This window comes from Balearica regulorum, chromosome 17 (genome assembly GCF_011004875.1).
Source record: "Balearica regulorum gibbericeps isolate bBalReg1 chromosome 17, bBalReg1.pri, whole genome shotgun sequence".
Lineage (NCBI taxonomy): Eukaryota > Metazoa > Chordata > Aves > Gruiformes > Gruidae > Balearica > Balearica regulorum.
In genome coordinates, this window is record NC_046200.1 from 1778575 (window position 1) to 1796957 (window position 18383).

The window sequence follows — 18383 nt, forward strand, 5'->3', positions numbered from 1 at the left end:
ATGTGCAACGAAAGCGCAGGCCAGCCTCAAGCGTGCCAGGGCCCTGGTGAGACCTGGGCAGCTGCCACCCCAGAGCGAGCGTGTCCCGCCTCACCAGAGCAGGGACAGGACCCACGAGCCTCCCCCACAGCCCCAGAACCGGGCTCCAACGCTTCGGGACTTGCCCAAGCCAGCACCAAAGCAGCCAGCAGCGCCTCCCTCAGCCCCTCCGGGCCCAAAGCGCCTGCCGCGCAGCCCACCCCGCCGGGCCACCAGCCGCCTACCCCGCAGCCGCCCCCCGCCCCGCCGCCGCCCAGGACCTCGCCCCGCCGCTGCCCACACCGCCGACAGAGGCCGGGCCGGGCCGGGCGGCCCCGGGCAGCTCCGTCGCCCGCGAGGCCGAAGCCCGCAGCCCCCTCGCCCGGTAGTCCCCGCCTCGTACGCCGTGTCCGTGCTCCGGGTCCGGCCGGCAACCCGCACTGTCACTACCGTTCCGCTCTCTCTCGCTCCCTCGCTCGCTCGTCCACAGGCTCCGCTCTGCTCAGCGCAGAGAGAGCAGCGGTCTCTGGGTCTCGTTGCTACCGGATAAGTCAGGTCAGGTCGGGCCGGGTGCCGGAGGGGGGAGCGCAGCGCGGCGCGGCACCCCCCGGGGAGTTCGAGCCGAACATCGGAAGGGTTTGGTGGCGCACCCGGGCGGTGGCGGAAGTGACGCCAGAGGGGCGGAAGTTCCCCCCGCCCCGGCGCTCCCGCTCGCTCGGTCCGTGGGGCTGCGCTGCGCCGTTCATGGTGAGGGGGGGCGGCCGGCCCGGGGGGGCTCCGGGCGGCGGGCCCGGGGCTGTGGGGGCTGGTCAGCCGCCGTCGGAGTGCGCGGTGGGGGTCCTTCCCGGGGAGCGGGGCGGGGGGCGTTGGGGCGAGTCAGGATTTGGGGACCCGGCCCCGGCGGGGTGCAGTGGAGGCTGCGCGGGGTTCGGGTGGTTTCAGTCCCCAGGGCGGGGTGCTGGGAAGCGGGGGGGGGGGGGGAGGTGGCGGCCGGTGGGGGTGGTCCAGCCCCCCGAGGTTGGGGCGCTTGGAGAGCAGGTACAGGGGTCCTGGGCGGGGTCCGGCTCCCAGGAGTTTGGGGTGCCCACGGTCCGGTTTTCACGTGTGCGGGGAGGGTCCGGCCCTGGCGTGGTTTGGGGAGGGCAGGCCTGGGCGGGGGGGGGGGGGGGGGGGGGCTCGGGGTGCAGCCCCACGGCTCTGTGCCTCATGGGTGGCGGGGTGCTGGTGCGCTGGGTCACGCTGCAGCGCAGGATCCTGCGCTGGGAGCCCGGGCACGGCTCCTGGCCGAGCGGTGGGGACACTCAGCTGCTGGAGGGAGCCTGAGCGCGGGGCTGAGGGACTCCTGGGAGCCCCGGGCAGGTCCGTGGCAGAGGGAACGGTCCCTGTGGCCAGCTCTGCCCATCCCGCTACCTCACCTTGTGAAACGCAGTCTGGACATGGAGCTACATTTCTGAACTACCGTTCAGATTTGCCATCCGATAGTTCTGGTTTTTGCGACAGTGGAGCAAAAATCATTGAGTGCAGTAGTCAGCCAGCGTGCTCTGGAAGCTGTAGGACCTGAGACGGCGGAGCGTTAATCATCCCATCCTGTTGCGTTGTGAGGCAAAACGGTTAACCGCAGGGACGCAGCTTGATCAAGGATTTATCATTAGTGGCTCTCAGAGCATTTGCGGTGCTGAGCTAACACGTTCTGTTACAGCGTGTGACCTCGTTAGCTGATTGGAGTCCACTTTGCGTGGGGACTGCGGGCAGAAGTAGTGGGGGATGTTGGACATCGGGTTGTGGTGTGCTGAGAAATGTGGAGTGCAGGGAAGAGTGTGGGAAGCTGGTGTGTGCTCTCTGTGAAGCCACCTATGCTTTAGGGAAAAAAAGCCTCAAGAAAATCTGTGGATAGTCTGCATTTTAACACACAGGAATTGTCTGCTCAGGCTCTGTGTGTTGGGAATTGCCCAGTTGCATACCAGATTATTCATGAAGTAAGAACTTAAGCTTTAGAAGTTGTGAAAGAATTGAACGCAGCTTTTGTGGGAAAGTACTGGCTTTTGCAGTGTAAAATGCTGCTTGGCTTTCACGGCGTTCTTTGCTGAGGTGATTTACGTTCTTTGGCTGGTTTAGTCACCATCAGAAAGAAGACAAAGTTAAACGTCTACAACGTTTGAGAACTTTGCAGAGAGGCAGAGAGAAGCCGGGCCTGATAGTGCCCAGCATGTCTATGCCTACTTCTGTGTAAAATAACTGACCGTGGCACGGAGCTGGGTGTCACACAGTGGAACTGCAAGTCTAACTGGTGACTCCTTCCTTGCAGGAAGAGATGTCGGGAGAAAGTGTGGTGAGCTCAGCAGTGCCGGCGGCTGCGACTCGCACGACCTCCTTCAAAGGGACGAGTCCGAGCTCCAAGTACGTCAAGCTGAACATTGGCGGTGCCCTCTACTACACCACCATGCAGACGCTGACCAAGCAGGACACCATGCTCAAGGCCATGTTCAGCGGCCGAATGGAAGTCCTCACGGACAGCGAAGGTAAGGGGCTGCTCCCTGCGTCCCTTGCGCCACCTTCCTTCCCCTTCACTGAAAATAGGTCAGAAGGGGTTGGAGAAAAATGTTAGAGAACGGAGAGGAACATCTAGTCATAGGCCCAGATATTTCTATGTTTTATTAGTGTTAAAACTTGGAGCTTGTACAACTGAGAAAAGATGGGGAATAAAAGACACGTCTGACTTGAATAGTTGTCCAAACAACAGAAGGACAGTAAGAAGTCCTGAGGCTCCTGTCAGGCCCAGGCAGCACAGGCTATCTTTTTCTTTTGAAATACTAACGCTAAAACTCTTAAGCGTATGGAAAACGGTGGGGATAGCGATTAAGAAACTGTGAGTCAGGACTTGCGTATTTACTTTGAAGCTCAGAAGACGCTTCCCTCATCTTATTCCCTTACCTCAAATATAAATATAGAATTTTCTCTGAACACTGGGGCGGGGCTTATGAGCTAAAAGCTGATTTTTTGAAATGAAACAATTTTCTTGTGAAGGTATTGATTGTTGGCTTCACTAAAACAGAACCAGTTGCAAAATTTTCAGAAAAATTGCTATAGAATTGCTGACAATAAAAGGAGAGAGTTAGCAGATGGGTCCCTCCATGTTAAATGTGTCTGGAAAGAAAGAATGTGCAGTATGTATGTCAAACAACAGTCTTCTAAGGGAGCAGCGCTCAAATACTTCACTTCCTTACCGGATATGTTGCTTTTATCTAATGCTGAGTTTCTTTAAAGCATTTACATTTAAATGAATAATATAGCTAAAGTGTGTTCGTGATGACTGCAACTGCTAGCGTAGTTTTATATCAGCATTCTCATATTGTGGGAGTGTCACAGTTCAATTGAAAGCACAGCTTTCTATTTTTGCGCTGATGTTTTGCCCTTAACTATGTGTATGGACTTGGACACCTTGTGTTTAATGATAGCTACCCCATCACTGAGCCTAGAGGTTCAGAACGCCTTTCTTGCGACTAGTTAATTGAAATTTTTGTTTGAATTTGCTGAAAGCATCGAAAAAGTAGTTTGTGGTTAGATTAATTGGACTTGGCTTTGGGTGCTTTAGACTAGTCTGTATTTAGAGGTCATGTGGAACAAGGGATGGATTTAGTAGGGCTCTTGTGGTAATCTTTCTTGAGATAGGAGGAAGTGGATTTGGAGGCAAATACTGTAAAAAATACAGCCTAATTATCTGAATATTCCTGTTTTAGCTAGAAGTCCTTATATCTAAGCTGGGGGGAAAAAGCTGCATTCCTCCGGGTGTTATACCATGCCTTTTCCCAGTTTCAGCTGCTGTGAAGTATGAACATTGGCACTGTGGTTTGTGGGCTCCAGATCAAAGGGTCTCTGGGCTACCTCTCATGGGTCTGTGCAGGTTGCATGAAAAAGCCAGCCTGTGGGTCAAATCGGAAAAAAACCCTGTCAAATGGAAATCGGCACCCTTACTGGGAAGACTGGAGCGGTGTTCTAGTGGAAAGGTTGTGAACGAGTTCATGGAAGACCTCTCCCCTTCCTGCTAAACTTCAGACAATTCCAAAATTATCCTCCTGTCCCTCCCTAAAGCTGCTGTGTGTTTCACAAAATTTGATAATTTGAGACTTCTCAAGTCCTTCAGTTTGGAAATGGATCAGAAACTCCAAATTAATTTTGGAAGCCCACCCTGGCATGGTCCTGGCTCTTCCTCCGGGCATCGGGGGCAGGTGCCGCAGGACTGCTCGTACATCGCGTTCCCCATCTAAGTGCAGGTACTTTTTGCTGGAGAGCAGTTGACAATATTACTGCTAATATGAGGGTAACGGGAGTTTAATCTGCTAAAATACCATGCTTGAGACACAAAATTGCAAGTTGATTTTGCTGTGAATCCCACGGTGTCTGTGTGGGATTGTTCCATTGAGCCAGTTTGTGTTTTAATAGGAATTTGATACTTCCTGTATGTTGTAACTGAGACACTCCCATTGCGGTAGTTCTTGCTTTATCTCCCCTTGCCTGGCGTAATGCTGGAAACTGGGACAATAATGTTATAGCTGTTAAAGGAAACTCTTTTTATCTGAAATTCCTCAAAATACTGCTAATTGGTCACACCCAAAATCTGGCACAAAGCAAAGTGTTTATCCGGAAAAGAAGCTAGGCTTGCAAAGAAACTGGAAGAAGTAAAGTTTCCAAACAGTGGTCTGTGGAACGTGTCACGTGGGGTCCTCCTCTCTGTTTAGATGCATTCTTCTGACCCCAGCACCGTCTCTCCAGCTTCACAGTCACAACCTGCTGCTGGTTGGGCTGCAGGAGAAAAAAAACTGGAGTTCTCTGGCAGTGGGTGCCAGATGATTATTTTCGGCTTAGAAATTGTTCATGAACTGTAGCAAATCGGCATATTTTGAAAATTTTATTTTTATGGTAATGAGCAGATAGAAGGATGTGAGTTTTCCAGGTGCATCCATCTATTTACAATTTTCTTTTCTGCAGTGTGATTTTTTTTTTTCCTTCCCCTCACTCCCCACTGTTGTTAACCAGTTGAGCAAGGCATGTGTTTTTGTTCTTCTGCTAGTAAGGCTGTTGAGCATCAGGCAGTCTTCAGTGTCAGGCTGCTATTTCATCCGTCAAGGCTTGGTCAGAAAATGTCGTCTGGTTTAGTTTGAGTTTTGGGTGCTGTCCTTGAGACTTCTTGTAAAACACAAGATTAATTTCCTAAAAGTCTAATGTGTATATATACCGTTGATGGATTATGTATTCCTACCTCAGTAAATGAATTGCAGGACACTGCAATTAAAACATGGCTTTGAAAGACTGAGCTGAAACCCACTTCGTAGGCTCTGCGCAGCCATGACGAGTGGCAGCAGGGTCGTTTTCCTGTGAGTCATCTCATTTTGGCTGCACGCTTGGCTGTTTGGTTAAAACAGAAGGTTTTTTGAAAGCTGTTTTAGCAGTCACTTGTATTTTGCAATGCTGCTTGAAATATTTTCTCATCCCCCCTCCACATGAAAGTGAGCAATTCTGCTTTGGTTTCACCATCTGTAAACATAAAGTTGCAGCAGATTTTTACAGCCTACAGCAGGAATCACAGCAGAGATGATAACAAAGAATTTGGGGGATGACAGTGCTGCTCTCCGCCTGCCCTTTACCTCCCGACATGTTGGTGTACTCTAGTAAACTCTGTCAACAGCTGCAATTGTGGAATATCGATCCCCTTGTTTATTACCACATCTTGTGCTCCCTCTTCTCTTTAAAATGGGAGAGCTTGTTTTGCATACATTGTAAAATGCATTGACAAATGGGCTTTTTTCTGCTCCAGTTGGTTAGGTAGACTGTATTCATTAGCCTGGATCAGTCTTTTGTTCTTTGATTTCTCTGCCTCTACTTCTCCTGCCTCCAGCTTTCTCATTTGTTATTACAGTCTGTAAAATTACAATTGCGAGCACGCATAATGTTTTATGTAGACATCACGGTAACGAGGGAGATGGAAAGCCTGTAGTAAACTGCTGGAGAGCATCTCAGTTTTCCACAGAATGGCATGAAAGGGCTGTTCTTGCTTTCCAGATTGAACCAAATGTTCAGACTTTACTAGTAATTCCATTCATGCAGAACATACAGGGTCTGCTTTAACCTACTTTCCTTATTTGTCCAAAATATGACTCCTTCCCCACAAGCGTTTCCTCGCTGCATTCCTGAGCTGCAGCCCATAAGAGTGGCCATCTGTTCATTTATGGAAACTCGAGCCTCAACGTTGCCTAACCATTCTCAGGGTCCGGCCTGATTCAGGCAACAGACTGGCAGCAAGAGGTGAAGCGCAGATCCTTTGATCGCCAGCTAACTGGAGAGCGTTTCGCTTGTAGCTCTGTTTTCTTTTCTTCACGCCCTTGTCAGTACATACCAGTGCCGATGAGCTCCAGGGCAGGGGCTGCACATTACATTCTGCTAACGTATGCTGTTGTGTCATGTCTTCAGCAGTTTAAGACATTCTGCTAATAACCACTTTGTTCTACCAAATTAACGTACTTTGGGAATATAGAGACCGAAACGGCGTTTGCCATGAGACTGGCAAAGTCTGTGCTGCCTTTCTCTCGCCGACCTCTTTGCACATCTTCTGGAGATGGTGCATCATGGTGGATCCTTTTGTTGTGGTCAGGTGCAACAACCTTGAGGCAGTCAAGTCTAGTTGGCTCTAGTGCAAGAGCTATGTGCAAGAAACAGCCGCGTGTATGTGTAACAGGGCCCTAAGATAGAAGGCAAGAAAATAATAATGTGTCAAGCTTCAGGAGTAGAGGAAGAACAGAGCTGGTTAGTTTGAGAACGAGAAGTATTTGTTCCCTTGTTTTAGTTAATCATTTGCCAATAACTGGGGAACTGTGAGAAACAAGTGAGCTTCCTGCCTTACTCCCACATACTCTGCACTTGAAACGCAGAAGAGGACGATAAATTCCCTGTGCTCTCTGCTCCTCTGCTCGCCAGCTCAAACAAGGAGCTGGAGTTAGTCTCTCTTGGCAGGAACCTGCTCGGTACAGCTGTCCCAGGCCTTTTGCCACGTTTGCTTCTGTTCTACTGTGGTCGTCTTCTGTCTCTAGGTTGGATCCTGATTGACCGCTGCGGAAAACATTTTGGGACAATACTGAACTACCTGCGCGATGGGGCTGTGCCACTCCCAGAGAGCCGCAGGGAGATAGAAGAATTGTTGGCTGAAGCGAAGTACTACCTGGTGCAGGGGCTGGTGGACGAGTGCCAGGCAGCCTTGCAGGTAGGTCGCAGGGCTAAGGAGGAGTTAGGTTACTCCGGCTGCAATGAGGGGTCGAGGAGAGGAGGCTGCTCTGGGTGGGGAGCAGCATCTGGGCAGAGCAAGATTTTCTGCTGGTCTCCACTTGGTCCCTTTTTGAGGCTGGGATGAAATTTAAATACTTTGTGTCATTGATCTGCTGGAGTCTGATCACATCCAGAAAAACATACGGAGTTGTTCTCAACATTTAGTGCTACCCACTTACAGTGAGGGATAAGCAGTTGCTCGGATTCCCTCCGCTGGCTGCTGGGAGCATGCAAGGAGCAGCAGCCTGGCTCCTCTGCAGAGTTCTCCATTGCTGTCAGGGTCTTACATGGTGAAATGATCTATCATCAGTGCAAGCTCTGAGACAAAAGTTAATACTTCCAGCATCAACCAGAATGGGGAAGGTCCTTTGGCCAGACCAGAGCAGCTTCTGGTAGCCACAGGCTGCTGGGAGTCCCATTTTGCTCTTTGTTTTCCTCTGAGATGCTCATCTAAGGTTTGACGACACTGTTCCTGGCATCCTGTTTGAGTGAAGCCACGTTCCAGATCCTGCCATTTAAATAGGTACATAATGTTCAGTCCCTGTGCTTGCAGCATGGTAGGGAGCAGACACGAGCATCTCAGGCGGTCCCAGAGGAACGCCGCCCGGTAGCTGGTGTGCCAGCCTGGCTCAGAGCATGGACCAGAAACACCCACGCAGAGCGGTGGAGGGACAGATTGCACACTGAGCTCTTCAGCACAGAATATGCAGGACCTTCCCAGGTAGTGTGAGCGTGCCCTGAGGCCTATTTACATTCAGCTGCCATTTGATCCTTGTTTCAGCAGAACAAAGATGCATATGAACCCTTCTGCAAGGTACCAGTCATCACGTCTTCCAAAGAGGAGCAAAAACTTATAGCTACTTCTAACAAGGTAAGAGAGGCCAGGCTGTGCCTTGGCTTGGGAGGGTGCTGGCCTGCTGCCCCTGGCTTGCATGGGGCCTGGATCAAGTATTCTTTAGAAAAGAGTCTTTAGTTTTCAGCAATGGGCTTACCCTAAAATACATGCGCTTCAACTGTTGAGCTGCAGATCTACAGCAGACTAAACATTTCTTCTGAATTAAATGTTGCTCAGGCTGTGCCTGGCCACGTATTTCTCCAGGTAAGGTATTAAACTAGAGGGTGTAGGCAGTAGCAGGTTGATCAAGCAGATCCTCAGGGCTATTAGATCTTCCATTTATTTGTCCACTCTGGTTATTAATGACAGACGCTTTCTTTAGCTGAAGTGAATCAATGACTCCCGTTTGTGGAAGCCTGCTCGCTGTGGCAGGTAGAGGGGAGGATGCTGGTGGTAACGATTAGCTTTGGCAAAAAGGCAGAGCGTGGGTGAGAATAGATTATGATCTGCTCTCAGAAGGGGTCAGAAGGGATTGCAGCCCCATTGCCAACTTGGGCACAACAGTTTCGCAGCAGCAACGGTAACAGCAACAACAAAATCCCACTGGGTTTGGGCCTGATGGTGTCATGTCATATTGCAGCTTTTCTGCTGGAGGGTCTTGGGCTGAGCTGAGATTCCAGCTCTTACTGCGCTTCCGTAACTGATCTGTGGTTTGTTTTTTACAGCCAGCAGTGAAGTTGCTGTATAACAGAAGCAACAACAAATATTCCTACACCAGGTAAATGACTTCAGCTGGACTTCTTTGAAGTTTTTCATAGACTAAAATCCATGATAAGCATTTGCTTTTTCTTTTCTCAGAACCAATGACAGATTGGTGTTGGCATGCACTCAATTTTTTCCCAGTTAATTTCAAACTTTAGTCAGAAGGGAGCCTACTGTCATTGGTGGAAAGCTAAGCGTGCGCTGTTTCTGTGCCAGAGGAGTTCCTCTGATGCTTAGGTGCAGCTGGCGGAGACTCCTGGCCAACTGCTGGCCTGCGTTCCCCATGGGCTGCAGCGCATTAGTTGAATACAGGAAGCTTTCCATGGTGCAGTGTTCTCAATAAGTGGTAAAATCATTGAGTCTGGGACCTTGTCCCCTTTTCCTTATGTCTGAATATGTTTCATGCTGTAACGCTGTTTCCATCCAGCTGGTGTCAAGCTTGAGCCTAGGGATGGTTTCATTCGGGGGATAGAATTTTGTACACAAATGAAGTGGCCTTGGACAGTATTATTCACAGTACTGTTGACGTCATATTACTGCGTCTTCAGCAGCAGGTTTTCCTGCTTGTACTAGTCAAATGAGTTATCCACTGCAGTCCTGGATACCAACTGTAAGCACTACGTTGGTAGAGACACAGTAAGTCAAAGAAAACTGGGCGTACGGGCCTGTAAATGCTCACTGCCTGAACCTCCCTTCGATTCTGTGTGCTGTCTTAATTACCCTGACGTGACCACTGTCTGCCTTCATCTCTCACAGCAACTCCGACGACAACATGCTGAAGAACATCGAGCTATTCGATAAGCTGTCCTTGAGGTTTAATGGGAGAGTGCTCTTTATAAAAGATGTCATTGGAGATGAGATCTGCTGCTGGTCTTTTTACGGGCAGGGGCGGAAGATTGCCGAAGTCTGTTGCACTTCCATTGTTTATGCTACTGAGAAAAAACAGACAAAGGTAAGAGTAAAGCCCTGAATGCTGCCAGCAACAGGCCCAGCTGCCGTCAGACTGGCATCCTGACATCTGTTCCGTTTTGAACACTTCTTTCATTGTTTAGCATCTCTGTAGAATAATCAATGTCATTCAAAGCGGGAGCAGCACAGTGGAGCTCATCCTGTGGGTTCGTTAGGGCAGGGGCTGCTTGGCTGTGGCACTTAACGCAGGGCAGTTGTGATATTCCATAATGCAGGTTCAGTCCAGCTCTTTGTCTTTAGACAAACTTGCTCACTTAACCAAGTTTGGTTTGCATCCCTGTGTGAAGACAGATGCCGGTGAGCAGTGGCACACCTTCCCCGTGCCTTCTTATGTTTCCCAGGAAAAACCTGTCTGAGTCTGCCCTGCGGGCAGGCCAGTGCTGGGAAAAAAACAACCAGCCACCTGGTTGCTGGGTCTCGAAAGCTGAAAGCAAACAATAGAACAGAAATGATTGTGCTAGAAATTATTTTAAAAACAGAAAGGTATCGGGAATGAAAAATGAGGTAACCTGGTGCCTGCAGTGACTGGCAATAGCTGAGAGTGACCTTGTTTCTCTTGGGTGGGCAGGTGGAGTTCCCAGAAGCCCGCATTTACGAGGAGACACTGAACATTCTGCTGTACGAGTCCCAGGACGGGAGGGGACCCGACAACGCGCTCTTGGAAGCCACAGGAGGGGCAGCTGGCCGCTCCCATCACTTAGATGAAGATGAGGAGCGAGAGCGCATTGAACGCGTGCGAAGAATTCATATTAAACGTCCTGATGACAGGGCCCATCTGCATCAGTGAGCTGACTGACAGCCGCAGACTGCGCAGCTGTGTCTGGAAGGTGCTGCCCTTGTCCGATCGATTATCTGCAGCAGAGGACCAGGCGGTTTAACTTCTGTTCAGCAAAGTCTGTAAATTATGTTTTGTAACAAACTAGATTATTTGGGGTATTTAAATGCAGTAGTTCTAGGACAAGAATAAATAAGGTTACTGGGCGTACGATAGATACTGTAAGGACCTGTTGAGCATCTGGAGAAATGCCCTGAATTTTTAGCACTCTTATCTTTGCTATTTTGTGGTTGGAGAGGAAGAGGACTGGCTTCCTTTGGCTTTAGTAATTATCCTGCACTTTAAAAACAAAACAAAACAAAAAAAAAGGGCAGCCAGCCATCCACCTTCCCTCCAGGCACCCATTGACCCTGTCTCCTCCTAGGCGTTCGGGTGTGGGAGAATGCGGTGATGTAGGCACACCAGAGCTGCTGCCAAGCTCCCTTTCTCCCAGGCCTGCAGGCGATAGGGTTGGGAGCTCAGGAGTTCCTTGGCACAACTCCCCAAAGGCCAAATGACATGTGCTGACTCAATTCCCGCAGTGCTGGGGGGCACGGGGAGCCCCCTTGGAGCGGTGGGGGGGAGCTGCTTGGGCTCTGCTTGCCGGCTGGCTGGCTCTGGCTCCCTACAGCCAGGGGACCTGCTCCCCGAAGGGTTCGGCAGAGCTTCTACAGCGCTGAACTGTGGAGACCTACCTACCCCTGCTTTATCCGTGCAGTTCAAGGGTGGAAGCTGTTAAAATTCCTCCAAAAGGAGGATCAGGAACAAGTTGTATGTGATCGCTTTTTCTTCGGGTGATGTTGCTATCAGTTCACGCTTAGAACTTCTGCCTGACCCCACATCTCAGTTAGGGACTTTATTTCCGTCAGATCGCAGGTCCGTAAGCTGTAAAGGTAGAGCAGCAGTCGTTCTGTGCCAGCCCAGCGTAGGTAGGAGGCAAGCAGCCGCAGTTCAGTTCGGTAACCGATACGGGAGCATTGTCTTGCTTTGAGCGAGGGCAACGTGAGTACCACAGGGAAGAGGAGCAGACAGCAGCCCAGAGGCAGTTATTCCTTGTTTGACTTTATCCTGAGCATATTCCAAGTCTTTTCAGAACTGGCAGCTGCGTGTGAAAGGGCAGAGCCAAAATGTTGTGTGTAGAGAAGACCGATGTAGTCTAGTTTTCTAAGAGTACTTTTCTATTATGAATATTTTATCTACCTCCTTGTCTCTTGTTGCCTGTTGTGGAGTCAAGTAACAATTATAGCGGAAGAGCGTGTGTTACTCAATAGGACTGGATGCTAAAGGATAAGGAGTAGAGCCGCGGCTGTAACAGGGTAACAGCTCTTGAGAGGGAGAGAAACCCAATGTAGGAAGTCTTAAACTTGCCATCAGGCTGGCACCTTGGCAGACACCAGAGTACGTTGGCCTATTCTATAGAGTTTTTTGACCCTTTATCTGGAATATCTAGCGCTGGCCTTAATGGCCAGACATCTCATAGAGAGCAGCAGCTCTGTGTTCCTGTTACTCAGTGAGGTGGTTATTTGCTGCAAGGAGTCCTCCTCCTGGCTCAGGGCTATGAAGGGCATGTTAACATTGTAAAAACCAAAGGTGTTGTGGGCATCACCAGCTACATTACTCCAATGCTTCTGTTTCCAATAGCGGTTACATCCCAAACTAGGTATAGCTTGTCTGTAAAGGCTAAAATAAAGTATTAAGCGTTTGCTCAGTGGTACAATTTTGGATCATCAAGTAAAGCTTAGACGATTTCAACGTTAGGCTGAGGTCATCTTTCTAGTAACCAAAGACTTTTCTAAGTTACAGGCAGCTGGTGGCTGTGGCAGACGGGGGTGGTGTTCCCGTCTCCTCTCTCTCTTCCGCAGCTCCTGATTTATAAGTAGGAGCTCAACAGCAAACAGCTGTATCTGTTAGTGTACTGTACTTCAGCAGCTTCAGCTCTGTCCTGTACCTGCATGTGTTTGCAACATGCTTTGGGGTTGTAGAAGTCCATAGTGCAAATTGTTGTTGCGAAGGGCCCAGTGCCTCTCCCTTCTTACGTGATAAACTGGGGAGCGTGGAAGGAAAGTCCTCCGGGTTGCTCTGTTCTCCAGCTCTGTGTACTTTGACACTTACTGGTGTGTTACTGAGCTGTTTATGCGTTTCTGAGCATCTGTAACAGCCCTCCTGCCCTTGAAGGGGTCCAGGCTCTGCTCACGTAAAGCCCTTCAGTCTAACTCCCGCGTCTCAGCAGTCCCACCGTGCTACTGCCGGGCCAAAAGGAAACACCAGCCCATTGCTGTAGAATACGCTGACAGTCCTGCAGCAAACCCTGCTCGCTTCATTAGCGCTAGAGAGCTGGCTCTGTCCTGTGAGAGAGGAGGGACAGGCCATCTTCATCCTCGGCTGTGCCGAACGACCTGTGTTCCCCATAGAGTGCGAGGGAGACGCCAGCAGCCCGGACTGGGCTCAGACACAATCCAGTCAGGGCTGCGGTGTCAGAGCAGGTTTGGCTCCAGGAGGTGACACGTGTTGACGCCAGCGCTAAGCACCTGACAGATCACAGCAATGTGATTAACCTCTCTGTAAATAGAGTCTTAACTGGCTTCAGGATTTTCTCTTTCAGGTTTTGCAAACTAAGTTCTTAAAAAACAAGGGATGATTATTTTTAATCTTTGTACAGCGGTTTATACAGTTATTTGTTTAGTAAGTCACTCCAGGGGAGTTTGAGTAAGTTTCAGTTTTGTTACTGCATTTATGGGCAGACTCTGCTGTAACACACTCCTGGCTTAACCCCCCCCGCGTGCTGTAGTAAAGACGTACTGCTGTTGTGTTAGAACATCCTTTGCCTACTGGCCACTTGGCCTTGGTCTGGGGAGAGAGACCTTGTTAATGCCATTGCACAAATGCGCTCAGCTCTTGAGCCTTTTTTTACTGTAAATGGTTTTGCCTCTGTAGCTTTCGGGTGACAATGGGGGACAGGGCAGCTGTCCTGGGCACAAGCAGCTCCTTAGATTATCTAGTACAGAGAGCGCAGCCCTGTTGGCTTTGATTCTCCAGCCCCCCCACGGCAGACACTAATAGTGACAGTACAGCAGAGTGGAGCTGACTAAAATCTTACTTGTGGAAGTGATTTTGTCCATCAGCATAATGTAGAAAAGCTGGACTAAAATCTGCAGCTTGTTACAGAGTTGGGGCTGCAGAGGAGCGGCAGGAGCACCCCCCAGCCACTGACTTCCCATTTCCAGAGAGGGTGTTTACTCCCACGCGTATCAGTGTAGCTGTAGCACCAAAGCAGCTGCTCCTGTATTTAGTTAAGGCAGGTTTTTAGATCCCACCCCAAGCTGTGCCTGCTGCAGGACAGCACTGGGTTAGAACCTTTGGGGACAGCTCCAAGCGCCACTCTGACCTTAGAGCAAAGGGGAGGTAGAACCTTTCAGTGTTAACGGAGCTGTTCTGGTCCATGGACAGCAGTAGCACATCGAGCTGTTCTGTACAATCATTCCCTCCCACTTTGTGCATAAGTACAAAAAAAAGCTTAAGCTGGATTTCAGTGTATGGTTAAGGTTTGCAATATGTACTTTTTTTTAAATGTAACACAATAAATTAGAAAATATTTCATATTTACATGTGAGTCACTTTATTACTTGTTTGAAGTGTGCTGCCCTCATGGTCCATAGAGGCAGGAGGTACTTTCAGGAAGAAACACCAACCATCACCCTGCCCCTGCTGTTAGTTTTACCTCCTGGCTCTCAGGCCACTGCAGCCCCCAGGATTTAAAGGCAGCAAGCCCAGGATGCTCAGGCTGTAGCTTCAGCTTGGCCAAAGCAAGCTGGAGCAGGAGCCTCACAAGTTTGCCTCAACACAAGGCAGCAGCGCGAGCGCTGCCTCAACATGAGCCACAGCGTCCAGCAGCATCCCCAACTTCCACCCTCTCCCTGTGTACCTCAGGGGAAGGGTGCTGCCTACACCCCATCTCTCCCTGTGCTGAAGGACAAGCTGCTGGTGGTAAAGGCTTTGCCAGTCTGCCTGAGAGAAAAGGGGTTTTCAGCCCAGAGTTAACTTCAGTGATCTGCACTTGATGCAGGGCTCCTGGCAAGTTGTGACCCAGAGTACAACTAGAAAAGGCTTTTGGCTTCTACCTTAATCCTTCCTGCCTGGTCAGAGCTCTCAGCTCTGAGTGAGTGCACAGCGATGGACAGTTTACATTTGGTTTAAACCTTTCCCTGTGACAGCGTGTAACGAACATCTATGCTCGCTGGACTATTACAGCAACATAATGGAATTTATTTAGCTATAGTTGAACAGTTTTAAGCTATAAAAAAGAGCCTAAAAGATGCAAGCAAACTCTCAAGTCACAGCAGCCCTATGGCATCAAAGATTCCGGAGGAGATGTGAGTGCTGGTCTCATCCTGCAGGCTCCTTTCTGTTCCTAGCCAAGACAGGAACAGGAACTGTTTCCCATCAAGACTTTGCCTGGGTTGACACCTGGGATGAGAAAAGGAAGGAGTTGTTAAGTACAAGTGTTCTGTCTGAACAGGTGGGTTTAGCACCCTTCCCTGCCAGACTGTGAGCCAGGGCAGAAGCAAAGCTCCCCCTTTTCCATCGCTACGTATGGGATCAGCATTCCTGCTCCCTTCCGCAGCAGTTCTGCTGTGACTGCCACTGGGGTCAGACAGATCCTTCCTTCCCAGATAACCCACATGGGTGACAAAAAACACTTTCCCTCCATCCCCCAATGAATCTCAGAAATAACTTGGTTGAGGGAAGCACGAAGAGGTGACAAACTTCACCCACATCCTCCTCCTGCAGGTGCACGTTGAATTTGGGCTCAGGCTAAATTCCATACGTGACCAAGCCAGAAGAGCGCCTTGCTCCCCCTGCCAGCTTGAGAAGCAAGTAGCTGTGACAACTCACATGCAAGGTGCGTAGCTGCAACTCCCAGCACAGCGATGACCATCTAGTGTGCGTTATCAGACGTAGCTCTAGCATGCATTATCTTACGTAGGTAGATAGTGACTGGGTAACTCTGTCATGCACTGCTCTGCTCGGAGGTATCAAATCCTCCTGACCTCGTACAAAGGGCCCTTGCTGGAACTTAGCTGTGCTCTACAGGGGTCGAGCATCAAAGGAGAAACCACAAGTCATATTCCCAGCGCTCAGGTGAGGCCTTACCACTGTTAGGTGTCCGGTTTTGGCTTTAAAGACCTGAGGCTCCTGCCCAACGGTGAACACCATTGTCCCTTCCTTCCCAGAGCCAATGCGAAACTGGAGACTGCAAATACAGACAGAATTACTCATTAGATACTTTCCTTGCAATAGGCTTTACTCTAAGCCCCCTTTATTTCTGTTCCCTTGGCAAATCTCGTTAGATTAGAAGATCAGAGCCCTCCAGCTTAGGTAAATTTCTGAAACAATTGCATTATAGCACACAGCCCAGAAGGGTTTGATGAATGGAGCATGCCTGCCTGGTCCACGCATCTGAGTTTTCCTGGTGCAATTAAGCACTAGAAGATAAGCAGATCTGACCTGGAGAAAACCGCTGAACACACGGAATCTAATTACAATTGAAATGCAAAGGCCAGAGAGAAAAGCTGGAGCAGAAGTACAGGTTTCATATGCCTGTTTCAATTTATGCTGAGCTTTGAGAGACAGACTGCATCCACCTGCCATTAGCTCGGTGGCGTGACCGAGAAGGTTCCTGTGCTCAGCAATCACATCTCAGGGTGTTCAGAACCTCTCGGGGAGAGGAGCGTTTGTCCCGAGGTGACCCGCAGGCTCAGCCCAGCAGGCTTTCCTCAGGGCTGGTGCTAAGGAGATCCGGTGTGAAACCACTGAACCCACCACCTCACGCCCAGGTCACATCAGCAGAAGCCTGGAAAAAAAAGTGGTTTTAAAGTACAGTCACCTATGAACAAGTTTGGGTTTCAGGCAGATGGGTCGTGGGCAGCTCAGAGCGGAGGAGCAGACCTAGCAAGGTGCAGCCACAACCATCCTGGAAGAAGCTTCATTAGCGTGGGGAGAAGGTTGCAATGATTGTTAATATATTTTCTTGTTCCAGGGCACCCCAGCTTGTTTCCCCTGTGCCTATGAAAGGAAACCACGAGAACAACCGTGCTACTGCAACAGACCTGATCAGCTTAGGGCACTGTCTGCTGGGTGATGTCCATAGTTTTGACCTAAGTAGTCCAGGCCTAGAAGTTTTTGAAGCAAATTCTTCCATAAAACACAGCCTGCACAACACTACCCATCCAACCTCCTTCCTTACCTCCCCTGCACAACTTTAACGAGGTTTTGCTTATTGGCCAGCATGCAGAGTTTAGTGACGGTCTCAAAGATGTGCTCACACTGAAGTATCACATCTCCCTGGAAACAAAAAAAAAAAAAAAAAAAAAAGAGAGGCATAAAGTCACCTGGCATTGCCCCAGCACATAAGCCATGCCGCAGTGGGTTCGTTAAATATCCTTTCCAGGGGCTATTAAGGATTTATAGCAGCTTTGGGTCTTAAAAAAAAAAAAAAAAAAAAGACAGTGAAAGCTTTCATGGCGAGACAGCAAGAATGTAAAGGTCTAGCTGATCACACAATCAGTAAACAGCAGTAATTGTGTAATCTGAGAATTTCATAGGAAAATATTAGAGGTGTCAGCTACAAGACCTCGCTTTAACCACAAGCTCACAGTAGCTACATTCCAGTTTTCTACCTTCTGTTTGTTGTCCTCGGGAACATGAATGACTACAATCCCATCGCTCAGGTTACTGGTGGAAATACCTTCCAAAGAAATCCAAGAATTAGTGGAAAAACTACCAAAACCAGTTCCACACCACCATCATCACTTTCCCAGTTTTCAAAACGCCTTCTGAAGATCACTTTCCCGGTCATCGTAACCCATTTCTGATGGTGGTTATCTAAACACAACGCATTAACTGTTTGCTCCATTCCTTTCCATGCTACCTCTGTTTTGGTAAGGGAGAAAGTAAATATTCTACCCCAGACTGTAGTTCAGGCAATGGCAGGATTAAAAATACCTATGAAACACGGTAGGAAGTGGTTGGGTTTTTTCCTCCCCTCTGTTTCAGCAGGAAGTGATGTCCTCCTGCATTTAAGTATTTTAAAGACCTGTGTCCTCTTACTCATCATTTATACTTCGAGGAACCGCATGCTGACACACAGACCCTTATCCATCCCCCAGGAAAAACCGTTCTCAGGTAGATCATTGCTTCAAATATCTTTGAAAGACCGAATTTCAGAAGTTCATCTTTCCCCCCAGGGTGGCAGAAAGGGAAATCCCACGCTGACTTCCACCGTTACCTTTCAGAGTGGCGTAGTCTATTTTCTGCTTGATCTTGGCCATTTCCACCACGTACGCCGAGGACTGGGTCAGAACAAGTAACCGGTCTCGTGCTTTGAACCCGTTCCTGTCATATTTTATCACGGGGGTCGCGTACTGAAAACAACGAGTCGGTCTCAGCGTTTCTCCCCGGCGCAGGGTGCTGCGCTGGGAGCGGTTCAGCGAGGAGCAGCAGATCCCAGCTCACGGCAGCCGCTGCCGACCTCTACTTATAGCGATCCGTTTTCTTTATACTCGGAAATTCAGATGGCAGAATCGTGCTTTGAGAAAAAGACGGTTTACCTGTGCCCTCTATGCCATAGCCGTGGGAAGTGCAGGGCACACGCCTGCACTGCTCCTGCCCGTT

General features: G+C 49.6%; 3 protein-coding genes across 12 annotated transcripts in view; 1 reads left to right on the forward strand and 2 right to left on the reverse strand.

Annotated features, from left to right (window-relative positions):
* Positions 1 to 622, reverse strand: part of UBE3B (ubiquitin protein ligase E3B) — a 23804-nt gene extending 23182 nt beyond the window's left edge. For 4 of the 8 annotated variants that reach the window (XR_012838105.1, XR_012838104.1, XR_012838103.1 and 1 more), the window contains exon 1: positions 264 to 408. The gene's annotated coding sequence lies outside the window, so the exon portion shown is untranslated. Of the gene's footprint in view, positions 1 to 263 lie in introns of all 8 variants that reach the window. The other 4 variants (XM_075769398.1, XM_075769396.1, XM_075769399.1 and 1 more) reach the window with 4 other exon arrangements.
* On the forward strand, positions 536 to 14315 carry KCTD10 (potassium channel tetramerization domain containing 10). Of its 2 annotated transcripts, none has more exons than XM_075769406.1 (7): positions 536 to 765; positions 2324 to 2537; positions 7101 to 7270; positions 8117 to 8203; positions 8893 to 8945; positions 9686 to 9881; positions 10467 to 14315. In XM_075769406.1, exons 1-7 carry the CDS (start codon positions 763 to 765, stop codon positions 10683 to 10685), a joined length of 942 nt encoding a protein of 313 aa, XP_075625521.1. In that variant the 5' UTR covers positions 536 to 762; the 3' UTR covers positions 10686 to 14315. The 2 variants fall into 2 exon arrangements, with proteins under 2 accessions (XP_075625521.1, XP_075625520.1); XM_075769405.1 differs by having other exon boundaries at positions 610 to 765; positions 8114 to 8203.
* The window catches only part of MYO1H (myosin IH), a 37809-nt gene continuing 33730 nt past the window's right edge, over positions 14305 to 18383 (reverse strand). For both annotated transcript variants that reach the window (XM_075769402.1, XM_010312219.2), the window contains 5 exons: positions 17998 to 18133; positions 17390 to 17457; positions 16957 to 17054; positions 15864 to 15963; positions 14305 to 15176 (listed from right to left, as the gene is read on the reverse strand). In XM_075769402.1, the coding sequence (XP_075625517.1) occupies positions 15153 to 15176; positions 15864 to 15963; positions 16957 to 17054; positions 17390 to 17457; positions 17998 to 18133 (426 nt within the window). In that variant the 3' untranslated portion in view covers positions 14305 to 15152. The remainder of the gene's footprint in view (positions 15177 to 15863; positions 15964 to 16956; positions 17055 to 17389; positions 17458 to 17997; positions 18134 to 18383) is intronic.